Source organism: Bidens hawaiensis, unplaced genomic scaffold, assembly GCF_021521415.1.
Source record: "Bidens hawaiensis isolate Kalapana, Puna unplaced genomic scaffold, B.hawaiensis_p1.1 tig00003058_1, whole genome shotgun sequence".
In the NCBI taxonomy this organism is placed as follows: Eukaryota; Viridiplantae; Streptophyta; class Magnoliopsida; order Asterales; family Asteraceae; genus Bidens; species Bidens hawaiensis.
This window is the reverse complement of record NW_027491165.1, coordinates 1,457,529-1,472,696: the sequence shown is the minus strand read 5'-3', so window position 1 is coordinate 1,472,696 and position 15,168 is coordinate 1,457,529. Positions and strand designations below refer to the sequence as shown.

Genomic DNA, 15,168 nt, shown 5'->3' with positions numbered 1-15,168 from the left:
TACAACTATACTTACTATTTGCTATGTTGTGTTAGACATAGTACTACTTGGGGCAAATGGGCCTATGGGGTCTGAGGAAGTACGTGGGCGGAAAGGGCCACGTAAAAACATGCACGTCAGAAGGATTCACTTGTGGCTTAGTATAATTACATCGTATACATACAAAACATGAATACTATTATTACGTATATCGGTTTCGTTTAAACTTATGACTCTCACCAACTATTCGTAGTTGACCTGTTTTTAACATGCTTTTAAGGTATTCCAAAGTTGGAATGAGGTGCTAAATGCTATGTGCTGAAAGTGATAAATTGTGTTGGTGTAGATAGACGCAGATTACATAGTTAAAGAATAAAGCGGCTTAGAGAACTGGTTATCTTGTGAATGCCTAGTTTGTAAACGAAGTTAAAACCATTTAATATGATGTAAATTAGCTTGTTAATTTTCTTTATAAACAATGTGGTTGATACCAGAGTTATCTGTTACATTCTCGTATTACACTTCCGCATTTACCTAGTTGGGGTGTGACAGAAGTTGGTATCAAAGCCGTTGGTTATAAAGAATTAGCATGTCCCTTAGGATAACTAATATAACCGTAGGCTCGATTAACTTAAAGAATAAATAATATTTAATAATATATACTGATGACTTTTGGGATGTACTCGAATGTACAATGGGTTATTATGGTTGGAATGTAATAACTGACTTGCTCGTATGAGGGAATTAGGGAAAAAGTCATTGAACATTGAATAGGTAAAAATGGCAACATACGTGTATAAAAATATAACGTTAATTATATATACATGTATATGAATGCTTATCTGTGTTATGTGTATAAATACGTGATGCATGCGTGCGGTGGTAAAATATGAAAGATGGGATGATTTAGCTTTCGCACAAGATCGTGTTTTAAATTTATAAAAGTGATTTCTACTAAGACTAAACACACACAAAATAGGCAAGTGTACCCATCGCATACGTAGAATAGTATTGGTAAGAATTAAGTATTGATCCGTGGACACAATTGTTTCTAATAATGAATCTTCGTCTTACTTTAATAGGAGAGTTTAATCATTTTTGGATTGATTTTCAGGCTTTTTATAAAATAAAAATACTTATATATATAATATATAGGTGACAAAAAGAGAAATTCTAAGTGAGTAATTCAATTATATGAAGGTTAACATCTAAGATCAAGAATCCACTCCATTTTTCCTTGATGATTATTATATAAACATGTGATAACCTTGTCCTAATAAAATATGATTGAATAGTCCCCCATTTCTAAATGAACATATTCTTTGACATAAAAGAAAGTAGCATGCGTATTTTCAAGTCCATCATATGCTTAATATCATGCTACCACGAGAATGTCAATTTAAGTAGATGAGCAGTTTGGTATATAGTAAAACGATTAGGATTGACTTCGATTTCTCAAATACCAATCCTAACAACTTCGAGTGGTTGTAGTTAACTCACACAACCTCCCCTTGGTTGATTTAATTAGGTTATAATTACACATTCCATTAACATAGGATTTCTTTAACTAGCATGATAACCTAAGCAATCGTGTTAACAATGTTATTTTATGTAACATCCTAGGCAAATCCTACATAGGCTGTGACCAAGAGAGATCCTTGGTTCATAAGTAAATGCTCCGCCTCTTAAAACACCAACGCGTTTTGGGCTTAACGGTAGTGGGGAAGAGAGCTCCATAGTTAAGCGTGCTCAGCTGGAAGTAGTAGCAGGATGGGTGACCTCCTTGAAAGTCTCCACCTGGGCAACCAAAAACAAATCCATGAGCTCTTCATGAGCACAGCGGAAAATATTGGTGGTGCGAGGGGCCGGATGTTACAAGTGGTATCAGAGCCACTTTTGTGTCATTCGGGATGGTGGGGCAAACCTCATCAGAGATGGTGAGTCCCCGGGGGTGTTGTGAGGTACACCTTAGGCAAATCCCACATCCTGGATGGGATGGTGGGGCAAACCTCATCGAGTACGATGAGTCCAAAAGAGGGGGGTGTTTGTAACATCCTAGGTAAATCCTACATCGGCTGTGGACAAGAGAGATCCTTGGTTCATAAGTAAATGCCCCGCCTCTTAGATCACCAATGCGTTTTGGGCTTAATGGTAGTGGACGAGAGGAGAGCTCCACAGTTAAGCGTGCTCAGCTGAAAGTAGTAGCAGGATGGATGACCTCTTGAGAAGTCTCCACCTGGGCAACCAAAAACAAATCTGTGAGCTCTGTCACACCCCGAAAATCTTATCTTAGCAGCGGAAGACTTAACAAAGTTAATTTCGGGTTATGACAGATGCTGATAGCCGAATCACGAAACAGAACGCTTAAATATATTAAAGGACTTGTTTATTTATCAAAGCGCACATGTCTAAATTTACATAAAGTATTATTATTACAAGTCCACACACGTCATAACATCAAAACCACACGCGTTCTTCGTCCCATCTCCTCCCTCTCGACGCCTCCGAAGTTCGCATTTACCTGAAAAGTATGTTAAAAATATTTTTTTCAACACGATTGTTGGTGAGTTTCTCAATTTAAAAACCAGGATGTAACAGTTCTCGACTTTACACCCATTTATTCATCATTCTCATCAATGATAATTTTCATTATTCACCATTCTTTTCAGTGGGAATTTAATTTCCACTTTTCCAAATATAGTTATATATTTCTTTAACAAAACGTGTTAATTGTAAATGAGCAAAGAGTACAACACATGTATGACTATCATTATAATAAACTCGAAACATAACAAAATCAAAATATTCGCGCATTTTCAACCAGAGCGACTGGAAGAGTGGGGGGCGTCGCCCTGATAGATCTACCAATATTTTTAGGCCCTTTCTCTCTAGGTTAATGGTTTTTCCTTTTATAATAAGTCATCCCATTTAACATAATTTGCAATATATATATATATATATATATCTTTAGTTTACATACTTTCCCCCCCCCCCCCCCCAAAAAAAACAATTATAAATCAATAAAACACTAAAAGTGGGGATTTACGAGAAAACTCACTGTTTCAGTAGATGATCAGTTATTCCAACTCGACTCGTGTCCTAATTATATAGCATACAATTAATAATTTATTCATATTTTAAGTTATTTCTTCAACTTAAATATTTCACACATCTTATTCTTAAAAAAATGTTATTCTTTTGTTCGTGTGTTTATTTTAGTTTTAACGACATATTGGCGATTCCGTTCAAGTCCAATTCCTATATGATCATTCAACACACACATGGTCTCTAAACATATAAATTTAACCCAAGTAGCAACTAGCACATTTTATGCATATATATTCTATTTAGCAAATAAACAAGTAATAATATATTATTATATTATTTAATATTGTTTAATATTATATAATAATATTAATTTTTATAAATTTATATTTTAGTTGCTGGAATATTTAATATTTTATATCTTTATACTTATCACATTTATAAAATCGTTTTCCGGTTCGGTCGGTTTTGTCGGTTTTATGTTAATCGGTGAACCGCTTAACTTTTTCTTATAAAGTTGAGTTCTTAACTATTTTCAAATACTTTAAGTTTGAAAAATACACAAGTTTTATAAGTTATTTTATTAAAATAGTTCATTTCTTATTTTATATATAAATTTCACAAAACTAGCAATTTTGACGTTTTCATGTCAGTTTTGTCGCGACACGAACCGCCAAAGATCAAGTTATTCCATCTTGACCTTAATATATACATTTACTTATGTATGGTATATATATTATTTGGGTTTACGGGCTGTTCTAAAACAGTTCGCAAAACCGTTGTCGGTTCGCGTTAAAAGTCGTATTTTTTGACCGTTAAAGCTATCGACAAGCAATTTAAGTCATATTAAACATGCCAAAAAATTTGTACACTTAATACACATATTAAGAATATATAATTTGAACCATATTTCCAGATTTAATCACTTAACACAAAACACTAACTTTTTTAGCCATTTTCAAGTCTAGTATGCACGTGTCTTAACTTACTAAATGAGGTAAGGTATAAACTAATCAATATTCATGAGATAATACGCATTTAATATCCTTAGATTTCTAGATTTTGTTCCCACTTTATCATGTCTCTATCATTCTTCACATAATCCAAGTTTCACCTTTTCCATATTCATTACATGTGACAAATGTTTTTAGCATAACTAGTTAACCATTTGTCCAAGATACTTTCATGAGCAAGTAACATTTATTCCAAATCATCATCTTATCAATCAAGTTAACGTGCATGTTTATTCAAGTGTCATTCTTCAATCATATATGTAAAAGTCACTCAACATTATTAAACAAAACTAGAGGTTTACAAGTTGCTAATAATAAAGTTTCTATTTTTAGCATATCATCCTATTGTCAATATTTTATCCATAATTTTGATCAAAGGTAAAAGAGCCATTTCCATAACATATATAACCATAATATTGAGTTCTAACATGGATCTAATTAATATTAACATGTTTCAAGTATACCTATATTCATGTGTAAGGCTAAATCATCATTTCAACAAAATATAACAATGAGATTTTTTTTCTTACAACCACACAGTGCTCAATCATGACAACATTACCTACATCAATTATTTAAAAAGTAGCATACAAACTTTCTCCTATTCTCTCTATCTCGTTTTCTCTTTCTTACACCACCAAAAACCCAACTACATGCTCTAATCAATTTTTCATCCCTTTATTCATTATTAACATCACAACAGTAAGTGTTAGAACCACTACATCATCAAGATTCAATCATATGCATGTTTTTATTGTCCAATAATAAATCTTTATCCATATCGTTTTCTATATGCATGCTTGTATTTAACTTTTAAAGAACCGAAACCAAGCATATTAATCGTAGACTCATGTGTATGTATGCATGCATGTGGGTTTTGGATTCCCACACACCCACACACATACCCAACACACACATGCACACCCAAAACCAACTTTTCATTTCACAATCTTTACAATCTAGCTTGGATTTTACAATGTGTGAAACATTTAAGCAACCAAACTTATAAAAGCAAACCTTAGTAAGTGTTTTACCTTGGTTTTTGGGTGAGATAATAAAAAAATAAAAGATGAATCTTGAGCTTCCTAGACCCTTAATAAGCTTCCTAGTTTCCTTATGATTCTTGTTCAACCCTTAGAGATATTTTAAACCTTGGAGAGATGATTTGAGAATGGTAATGAAAATGTAAGGTGAAGTGGAGGTGGGGTTGAGGTGGCCGCCGATTTGGTGGTGGTGGTAGGGGGGAGGGTGTTTGGTATTTGGTTTAGTGGTAAGGTGAGATCGTGGTGTTCATATGTTTTATCAAACTTCATAGGTGTTTTTCTTATGGTATACTTAAGGAAATATTTCAGATGAAGGGATGGAGAAGATAGTGGGTCGTTATATAGAAAGAAAACGAATATAGATAGGGTGAGTTGTTAAGTAGAGTGAATATGTGGAGGCTTGATGCTATTTGGTGGCTTTTACAAGATCCTTCCAAAATATTTTTGTCATCATTATGTTGCATTCATGGAGATTGGCTAAAAGTGAAAAGGAAGGGTGGGGATCTCGGCTGGAAAGGTGTGGAAAAGGAAAGATTTGGTGGTTTTTGGGTATTATAAACAAGGTCTTTAATTTACTAGTTTAACGCTTGCTATAAATTAACTACTCAAACGAGTCCCGTTTTCAATAATTTTTGTCAGACTTTATCCGATTTTAGATTCCTGACGCAACAAGCCTAAGAACATAATTTTTGGTGGTGTTGGGTTTCGGGTCCATACGGTGTCTGCTACCGGCTCTTAGCTACAAACTTATTGATTTCGTGCAACGAAAATTTCTAAAAATAAGTTTATCACTTATGTCCACTGTTTTTTACTAATAATAAAATTTTTTGGGTCGTTCCCGACTATTTTGGACTTTTCAACTTCCTGGGGTATCGCTGGTGTTCGTTACACGCAGTGTTCGCTACGCGACAAATTTAACCTTTTTGAATTTAAATAAATATAACACATATTTTGAAGACTTTGGAATAAAATATTATTATTTTATTTATTACAATATTTTATTCATATAAGCACTGTTACATTAACCGTGCTTTAAGGCTAATTTTTCCGGGGTTTCACATTCTCCCTTCCTTTTAGAAATTTCGTCCCGAAATTTAGGAAGTGATACTGGTGTCAGACTCTGCTTATTAAAAGGTGAGGGTACTTTTTTGTTGAGTCAAGAAATTGACCTAAGGGGGAGATTGTTGAGTCAAAGATTTGACCTAAATGAAGTACATGGAAGATTGGAATCTTCTCAACCTCCTCTGATTTCGCTAAGTAATGGATCCCAGCACACCTTAGACATCCGAGCAAGCTTTTACTTAGCCGGGTACGATATTTGCCTACCGGGTAAGGTTCACTTCAAGTAGTCTTCTTTAGTGGATATCCGAGCAGGGTTTGCAAATTAGTGCATTGCCGGGTAAGGTACACTAGTTTATGTAAATCCGGGCAAGGTTCACTTTATCAAGCAAGTCTGTTCTTCAGAGCCAAGTATATTACTCTTCCGAGTAAGGTTTGGTTAACCAAGTCCAAGAAACCAAGAAATTGGAAGACCGGGCAAGGTATTCATTGATAAGTATGGTCCAAGTATGCTTGATGATCTAAAGGAATATCTTTAAGTAATATCGGGCAAGGTTTAGCTCAAGCAAGGAACAGTATTCCCGAGTACACTTTGCTAATAAGTTATTTTATAGCAAAGAGCTGAAATGGATCATTGAAGAACAAGGTTGCTCGTAAGGAGTTGTCGGGCAAAGTCTGGCAAAGTCAAGAAGACTGAAGTCTACTCGGTGAGTATTTTACTTGGTGAAATACTCTTCAAGTAAAGTCTACCCGGAAACTGATCCCGAGCACACTTCTATGTTACCAAGTCATGAAGGATGGCAGAGTACACAGCGTACTCGAAAAATGAAGATTTATGAGAAGCATACCCGGAAGACTTGTTTTACACTTAGTTTATTTTGAATATGTATGATTGTATTTAGGGTTTCTAGAAGGAATGACAGCTGTCCTAGGTTGGCAGGCCTATAAATAGAATGTTTAGGGCACGCCGCCAAGAGAGAGAGGACACGGACTTTGAGCCTTTACACTTTTTGGATAAGAAAAAATATTTCTTGAAAGTGACGGTTGTCCTAGGATTCCTAGAACCCTAAATCAATTATCCACTTTGTATGATGAAAACTATATAGATGGAAATCTTTTGAGTGAATCCTGTCTGTGCTTTCTACCTTTGATTATTCTTTGCAACCGTATGTTTGTTATTGAATCCTGTCTGTGCTTTCTACCTTTGATTATTCTTTGCAACCGTATGTTTGTTATTGATTCCGCCTTTAACAAACGGATATCTTCCTAAATATAGCAATCCGTCATTAACTCTCTTGTCGACACATTAATCTGTACGAGTTATGACATGATTAATTAAGATCCAGCTGAAATCGAGGGACCCGACACTTTATCTTCATTCGGTCCTGACGTTCCCATGTGAACTCGGGACCAAGTCTTAAATTCCATTTAACCTTGACCAACTTTATTCGGTTCCGCCTTAAAATCTGAATCTTCCAATCAATAATTTCTACGGGTTCTTCAATAAATCGAAGCTTATTGTTGACACGAATATCTTCAATGGGAACAATCAAGGATTCATCGGATATGCATTTCTTCAAGTTAGACACGTGGAACACATCGTGTATTCCACTATGCTCTTCGGGTAATTCAAGTCCAATAAGCTACAGAACCAACTCGTTCGGTGATGGAGAATGGTCCAACATAACGAGACTTAACTTGCCCTTTTTGCCAAATCGGACGACTCCTTTCCAGGGTGAGACATTCAACAAAACTCGGTCTCCTTCTTGAAACTCTAACGGTCTTCTAAGATTGTCAGCATAGCTCTTTTGTCGATCGGTGCAACTTTTAACCTGTCTTTAATTTGAAAAATTCTGTCGGAGGTCTCCTGAACAATCTCTTGTCCTGCCAACTGCTTTTCTCCAAATTCCGCCCAACAAAGCGGGGACCGACACTTTCTCCCGTACAAATCTTAAAACGGAGCAGCTTTAATACTGGAGTGATAGCTATTATTATAAGGAAACTCATCTAGTGGTAGAAGTGGCCCAACTTTTGCCGAAATCGAAAACACATGCTCGCAACATATCCTCCAATGTCTGAATAGTTCTTTCACTTTGACCGTCTGTCTGAGGATGGTAAGGAGTGCTCATATCCAAGCGAGTGCCTAAGGATTCTTGCAAAGATTTCCAAAATCGAGAAACAAATCGACCATCTCTATCGAAGATAATCGAAACTGGCACACCGTGTTTTGCTACGACTCATTTAAGATAAAGCCTAGTTAGTTTTTCCATATTGTCCTTTTCTCGGATAGGAATGTAGTGTGTAGACTTTGTCAGTCTATCCACTATTACCCAAATGGCATCATGATCTCTAGGGGTACAGGGTAGTTTGGTTACAAAATCCATGGTAATGTTATCCCATTTCCACTCAGGGATTTTGGGTTGTTGTAACAATCCAGATTGCTTTTGGTGTTCAGCTTTAACTTTTGAACACGTAAGACACTTGCTGACATAGACAGCTATATCACCTTTCAAATTTGGCCACCAACAAAATTCCTGGAGATCTTTGTACATCTTAGTCGATCATGGGTGGATTGAATACTTGGACTTGTGAGCTTCATTCAACACTAAATTTCGAAAAAAAATCCCATATCTCGGTACCCAAATTCGGTCGATCAAATAAAGTGTACCATCAGACTTTGTCACGAATTCACGTTCATGACCTCGCAATCTTTCAGCTTTTATGTTTCGCGGCTTCAAGGCTTTGCGTTGGGCATCACGAATTCGAGTAGTAAGACTCGTGTAAATTGTTAATCCCAATGCACGAACACTTAAGGGTTTTTCTGTTTCTTTTCTACTCAATGCATCAGCTACAACATTCGCTTTACCTAGGTGGTAACGAATGTCACAGTCGTAATTGTTGAGTAATTCTACCCATCTACGCTGTCTCATATTAAGTTCCTTTTGGTCAAATATATGTTGGAGGCTCTTGTGATCAGTGAAGATTGTACATTTAGTACCATAGAGATAATGCCTGTAGATTTTAAGTGCAAACACAACAGCCCATAATTCCAGATCATGTGTAGTGTAATTCTTCTCATGCACTTTTAACTGTCGAGAAGCATAGGCTATAACCTTGTCTCGTTGCATAAGCACACAACCAAGACCTAGGCGTGAGGAATTATAATAGACTATGAACCCATTAGTATCTTCTGGAAGTGACAAGATAGGTGCACTACACAAATTATGCTTAAGCAATTGAAAAGCTTCTTCCTGTTTCTCAGTCCACTCATATTTCCTTTCTTTCTGGGTTAATTGGGTTAGAGGTTGAGCTATGGAGGAGAAATTTTCGATGAATCGCCGGTACTAACTTGCCAATCCTAAAAATTTTCGCATTTCAGTAGGTGACCTTGGTGTCTCACAGTTCTTAATTGCTTCAATCTTTGAAGGATCAACATGAATACTGTATTCGTTAATAATATGACCAAGAAACTGGTCTTCTCTAAGCAAAAACTCACACTTAGAAAACTTCGCGTACAACTTCTCATTCTTTAACAACTTTATAATTATCTTCAAATGTTGTTCATGCTCTTTCTTGGTTCGCGTGTAGATAAGTATATCGTCAATAAACACGATCACAAATTTATCCAAATATGGCTTAAAAACTCGATTCATGAGGTCCATAAACACAGCCGGGGCGTTAGTTAGACCAAATGGCATGACTAAGATTCATAATGGCCATAGCAGGTTCTGAAAGCAGTTTTGTGAACATCTTCTGCAACTCGCAGCTGGTGGTATCCAAATCGTAGATTGATTTTTGATTAATAACTAGATCCTTGCAACTGATCAAACAAATCATCAATTCTCGATAGTGGGTACCGATTCTTGATGGTAAGCTTATTCAGTTCATGGTAATCGATACACATACGAAATGAATCGTCTTTCTTCTTCACGAATAAGACTGGTGCTCCCCACGGTGAGAAGCTTGGTCTAATAAAACCTTTTTCCAAAAGCTCTTGCAGTTGATTAGACAACTCCTGCATCTCGAACGGTGCCAATCTATAGGGAGATCGGGCTACCGGTGCAGCATCTCGCACAAGATCGATTCTGAATTCAACCTGCCTTGGTGGAGGTAATCTAGGTAAATCTTCAGGAAATACTTCTGGGAAGTCTCGGACAACAGGAATATCTTCTACTTTCTTTTCTTTAGCTTCCGAATCAACTACATGGACAAGAAATGTTGGATAACCTTTCCGCAACATCTTCCGAGTCTTCATGATACTAGTGAGCTTTAACTCTGAGTTGCTTTCATCGCCCTGAATAGTTAACGCTCCACCACTTGGAAGGGGTAAACGAACCATCTTTTATGAGAAAACAATTTCAGCTTGGTTTTTGGATAGCCAATCCATTCCCAAAACAACATCAAAACTTCCTAACTCAACATGTAACAAATCGATGCTGAACTGATGATCTCTTAATATGATACTACAATTATGAACAACTTGACTAGTTTCTAGATCGATAGATTTAATACCAAGGAAGGGTTCAAATTGCTTGGAAACAAAGCTTAAGTCGGATCTGGTATCGAAAAGTACATAAGCGTAATGATTATTTATAAGAAACGTACCGGTGACTACCGATGAGTCTTTGTGTGCCTTCTTTGCGTTCATCTCGAATGCCCTTCCCTTGTTCTGATTCTTGATCTTCGGGCAGTCCTTCCAATAATGCCCCACAACTCCACACCAAAAATAACCGGGGTTCTGGTTACCTGATGTTGGCGGTATCATTTTTGCATAACAGTCGCGGGACAAGTGGCCGAATCGGTGGCATCGGTCGCACTTCTTGCATTCCCCGACATGATTCTTCCCACATGAGTTACATCGCTTCATCTGATTCGAACTTCCTCCAGCTCTCCTGACATTAGCAAAAAACATGCGACCCGAATTTTGGTTTCTCTTAAACTATCCTCCAAAATTTCCAACCCATTTTCTCTTAAACTCCCCTGCCTTGTTCTCGGGTTCTGCTGAATCAACTTTTTTCCGATATCCTTCAGTATCCCCTTACGAACACAGTCGTCAGTCAGAGTTCTCGTGAGTTCTCTAGCAGACTGAATCGTGTCGGGTTTCGAAGATGTGACCATGCCTCGAATCTCCGGTGCTAATCCCCATACGTATCTCTCGATCTTAACATATTCAGACGTTACTAGTCGTGGTACCAGTCTTGCTAAAGCGTTAAATCGAGACGTATATGTTCCGATATCGGCACCCTTCATAGTCAGATTCCAAAATTCCAACTCTATCTTCTGTAACTCATTCCTCGGGAAATACTCCTTGATCAACATCTCCTTCAACTCTTCCCATGTCAGACCATAAGCTGCATCTTCTCCCATGTTCTGAATAAGAGAGTTCCACCATTCGAGTGATTCATCTTGAAAAGAGCAGACTCCGTATTTAACTCTCTTAGCTGGGCTGCAGTTACTGATCTTCATGACAGACTCCATCTTCTCAATCCAATGAACTATTTCAAGGGGTCCTTCATCTCAAGTAAAAGTTTTGGGATTACATTTCTAAAACGTGCCATAGGTACAACAAGATACTGGATTCCCTGCTAACATAGTTTGTTCAAAAATCATCACCGATTATTGAATTTTGCTAGTCACAATTATGGAATTTTTGTAAATGATTTTTATCCTTTTATTTTTACCTTATGGGTTACCGGTAAGATTCTCAGTTCCAGCTCCGGCTCCGGCTCCGGCTCCGGTTCTGACATCATTACGGGTATCCTGTCTTGGATTACGGTTAGCATCACGATCATCACCTCGATGCTCAAGAGCTGAGTTAGCGCGTTGGGCAATGCGCTGATCCAACTCCTTCTAGGTGGATGGTAATCTGGACCCTCGACTTGCGGCGACTCTCCTTGTCTTAGGTGCCATTTTTCTTTTAATTTATATCAACAATGATAGCATAAGGTTAGCTTATTATCTTAATGTCACATAATAGCAAGACAATCCATAACATAATCATAACATTTATAATAATATTTTATGGTGAAAAGCTCCCGAAAATTACAACCAAAATTTGGTGCATTATTCCTAGCACAAGTTTTGCTTTTTAACCCAAAATACAAAATACTAATCCAAATTACATAATACTAGGCCTAAAGTGCCTATACAAAGAAACAAACATGGCATCTAAGGTAAGAAGCCAAAGTACACCAAGAGAAAGTGCAAACCATCCTCAAGGCTTTCTATCCTACCCGCCAACTGCCAGAATTGACCCATGTGAAGCTCCATTGCACCTACTCGGTGCTCCAACATCTGAAATGCCTAAAAATTACCGATTTCCCGAACTTCCACGTTCGTGAGACGGTTTTGGATGTCCCCTATGATGGCTCACTAACAACCACTCTCTCTACTAGAGAGATCACTAAGCTCAACAAGGTCGGGCCTTGATCAACCAGTGATGGTGGAACGGGTACGGCATCAGCAGCAGGTGATGCAGTGGGTGGTGCAGCAAGTGGTGCTATCGGGGCCGAACCAGAGGCCTCGAAGTCGTTCCTTCCCCTCTTTCACGGGTTCACTGCGGCAGGGGGAGGGATGAATGCATGCGGTGCTGCAGGAGTAGGGGTGTGACCCCAGCCTCATCATCTCCTTCGGTCAAGTCAATAAATGTAGGTGGTGATGTCATCTGCGGCAAGTAACTTAGTTAGTGCTTTATCAATAAAATATGTATAAATAATAGTTAATTATTACTTTCCAATAAGTTATAAATATTCAAATTATAACTTAATTACATACCTTGGCTTCGTGAGGAGGGATGAACCATGTGTTTTGATTCACAAGTAATAGTTTAGAAAATCTTTTTATTTAAAATTTCTATTTCGTTATAACGATTGGCTCTGATACCAACTTCTTTCACACCCCGAAAATCTTATCTTAGCAGCGGAAGACTTAGCTAAGTTAACTTCGGGTTATGACAGATGACGATAGCCGAATCACGAAACAGAACGCTTAAATATATTAAAGGACTTGTTTATTTATCAGAGCACACATGTCTAAATTTACATAAAGTATTATTATTACAAGTCCACACACGTCATAACATCAAAACCACACGCGTTCTTCGTCCCATATCCTCCCTCGCGACGCCTACAAAGTTCTCATTTACCTGTAAAGTATGTTAAAACTAATTTTGTCAACACGAATGTTGGTGAGTTTCTCAATTTAAAAACCGGGATGTAACAGTTCTCGACTTTACACCCATTTATTCATCATTCTTATCAATGAAAATTTTCATTATTCACCATTCTTTTCAATGGGAATTTAATTTCCACTTTTCCAGACATAGTTATATATCTCTTAAACAAAACTATTAGTTGTAAACGAGCAAAGAGTACAACACATGTATGACTATCATTATAATAAACTCGAAACATACCAAAATCAAAATATTCCCACCTTTTCAACCAGACCTGGAGGAGTGGGGGGGGGGGGGGGCATCGCCCCGATAGATCTATCAAAATTTTTAGGCCCTTTCTCTCTAGGTTAACGGTTTTTCTTTTTATAATGACTTATCCCATTTAACACAATTTGTTATATATATATATATATATATATATATATCTATCTTTAGTTTACATACTTTCCCCCAAAAAACATTTTTAAATCAATAAAACATTAAAAGTGGGGATTTATGAGAAAACTCACTGTTTCGGTAGATGATCAGTTATTCAAACCCGACTCGTGTCCTAATTATATAGTACACAATTAATTATTTATTCATATTTTAAGTTATTTCTTCAACTTAAAATATTTCACACATCTTATTCCTTAAAAACGTGTTATTCTTTTGTTCGTATTTTTATTTAGTTTTAACGACACATTGGCGATTTCGTTCAAGTAAAATTCCTATATGATCATTCAACACACACATGGTCTCTAAACATATAAATTTAACCCAAGTAGCAACTAGCACATTTTATGCATAAATATTCTATTTAGCAAATAAACAAGTAAAAATGTATTATTATATTAAATAATATTGTTTAATATTATATAATAATATTAAGTTTTATAAATTTATATTTTAGTTGCTGGAATATTTAATATTTTATATCTTTATACTTATCACATTTATAAAATCGTTTTCCGGTTCGGTCGGTTTTGTCGGTTTTATGTTAATCGATGAACCGCTTAACTTTTTCTTATAAGGTTGAGTTCTTAACTATTTTCAAATACTTTAAGTTTGAAAAATACACAAGTTTTATAAGTTATTTTATTAAAATAGTTCATTTCTTATTTTATATATAAATTTCACAAAACTAGCAATTTTGACGTTTTCAGGTCAGTTTTGTCGCGACACGAACCGCCAAAGATCAAGTTATTCCATCTTGACCTTAATATATATATTTACTTATGTAAGGTTGTAGGTTCCCTGGACGGATTGCACGAGATATATCGGTCTACTCAGGTGCGGAATCCCTACGTAGATCGTTACGAGCGTAGAAAGCAAACCAAACAAACACACACGAATAAACCGAAACACGTTATATATTAATAACTGAACTCACGTGATATGAATCACTGATACAGACTTAGATCAACTCGATCGACTCAAACGACTTACTGATAAAACTAATTCACCAACACAAAACAAGCCGTAACCTATATATAAATACACGACAACTTCGCCTGGCATGTTCAGGCGAAGTTGTCCATAACTTCGCTTGTTTAACAAGTTCGCCTAGGCGAACTTGTTAACAACTTCGCTTAAACAAAAACATAAATAACATTACAGACTCGATTACAGACACTAGACTATGAACTACTGACATTTATGCACCAACAGACTCCCCCTTGGCAGTAGCTTCATATCTTGTTCTTTAAGCACTTGTCTTGTAATCTTCACGCATGCACTCCTTCTCTAACACATACCGTGACTACTCGCTGATACTTCCTCGCTTCGTCTTTCCAAGCAGGAATATAGAATATCTTCTTTTCATTCAACACTTGCAGATCAGCTTTCGATAAGTTAACAAGATGCATCGGATCAT

At 36.6% G+C, this 15,168-nt stretch overlaps 1 protein-coding gene across 1 annotated transcript; it reads right to left on the bottom strand.

The window, feature by feature from the left end:
• Nucleotides 1-10,481: 10,481 nt before the first annotated feature.
• LOC143622176 (uncharacterized) lies at nt 10,482-10,904 on the bottom strand. The gene has a single exon (XM_077093389.1). The coding sequence runs from the start codon at nt 10,902-10,904 to the stop codon at nt 10,482-10,484; it is 423 nt and encodes a 140-aa protein (XP_076949504.1).
• Nucleotides 10,905-15,168: the final 4,264 nt, after the last annotated feature.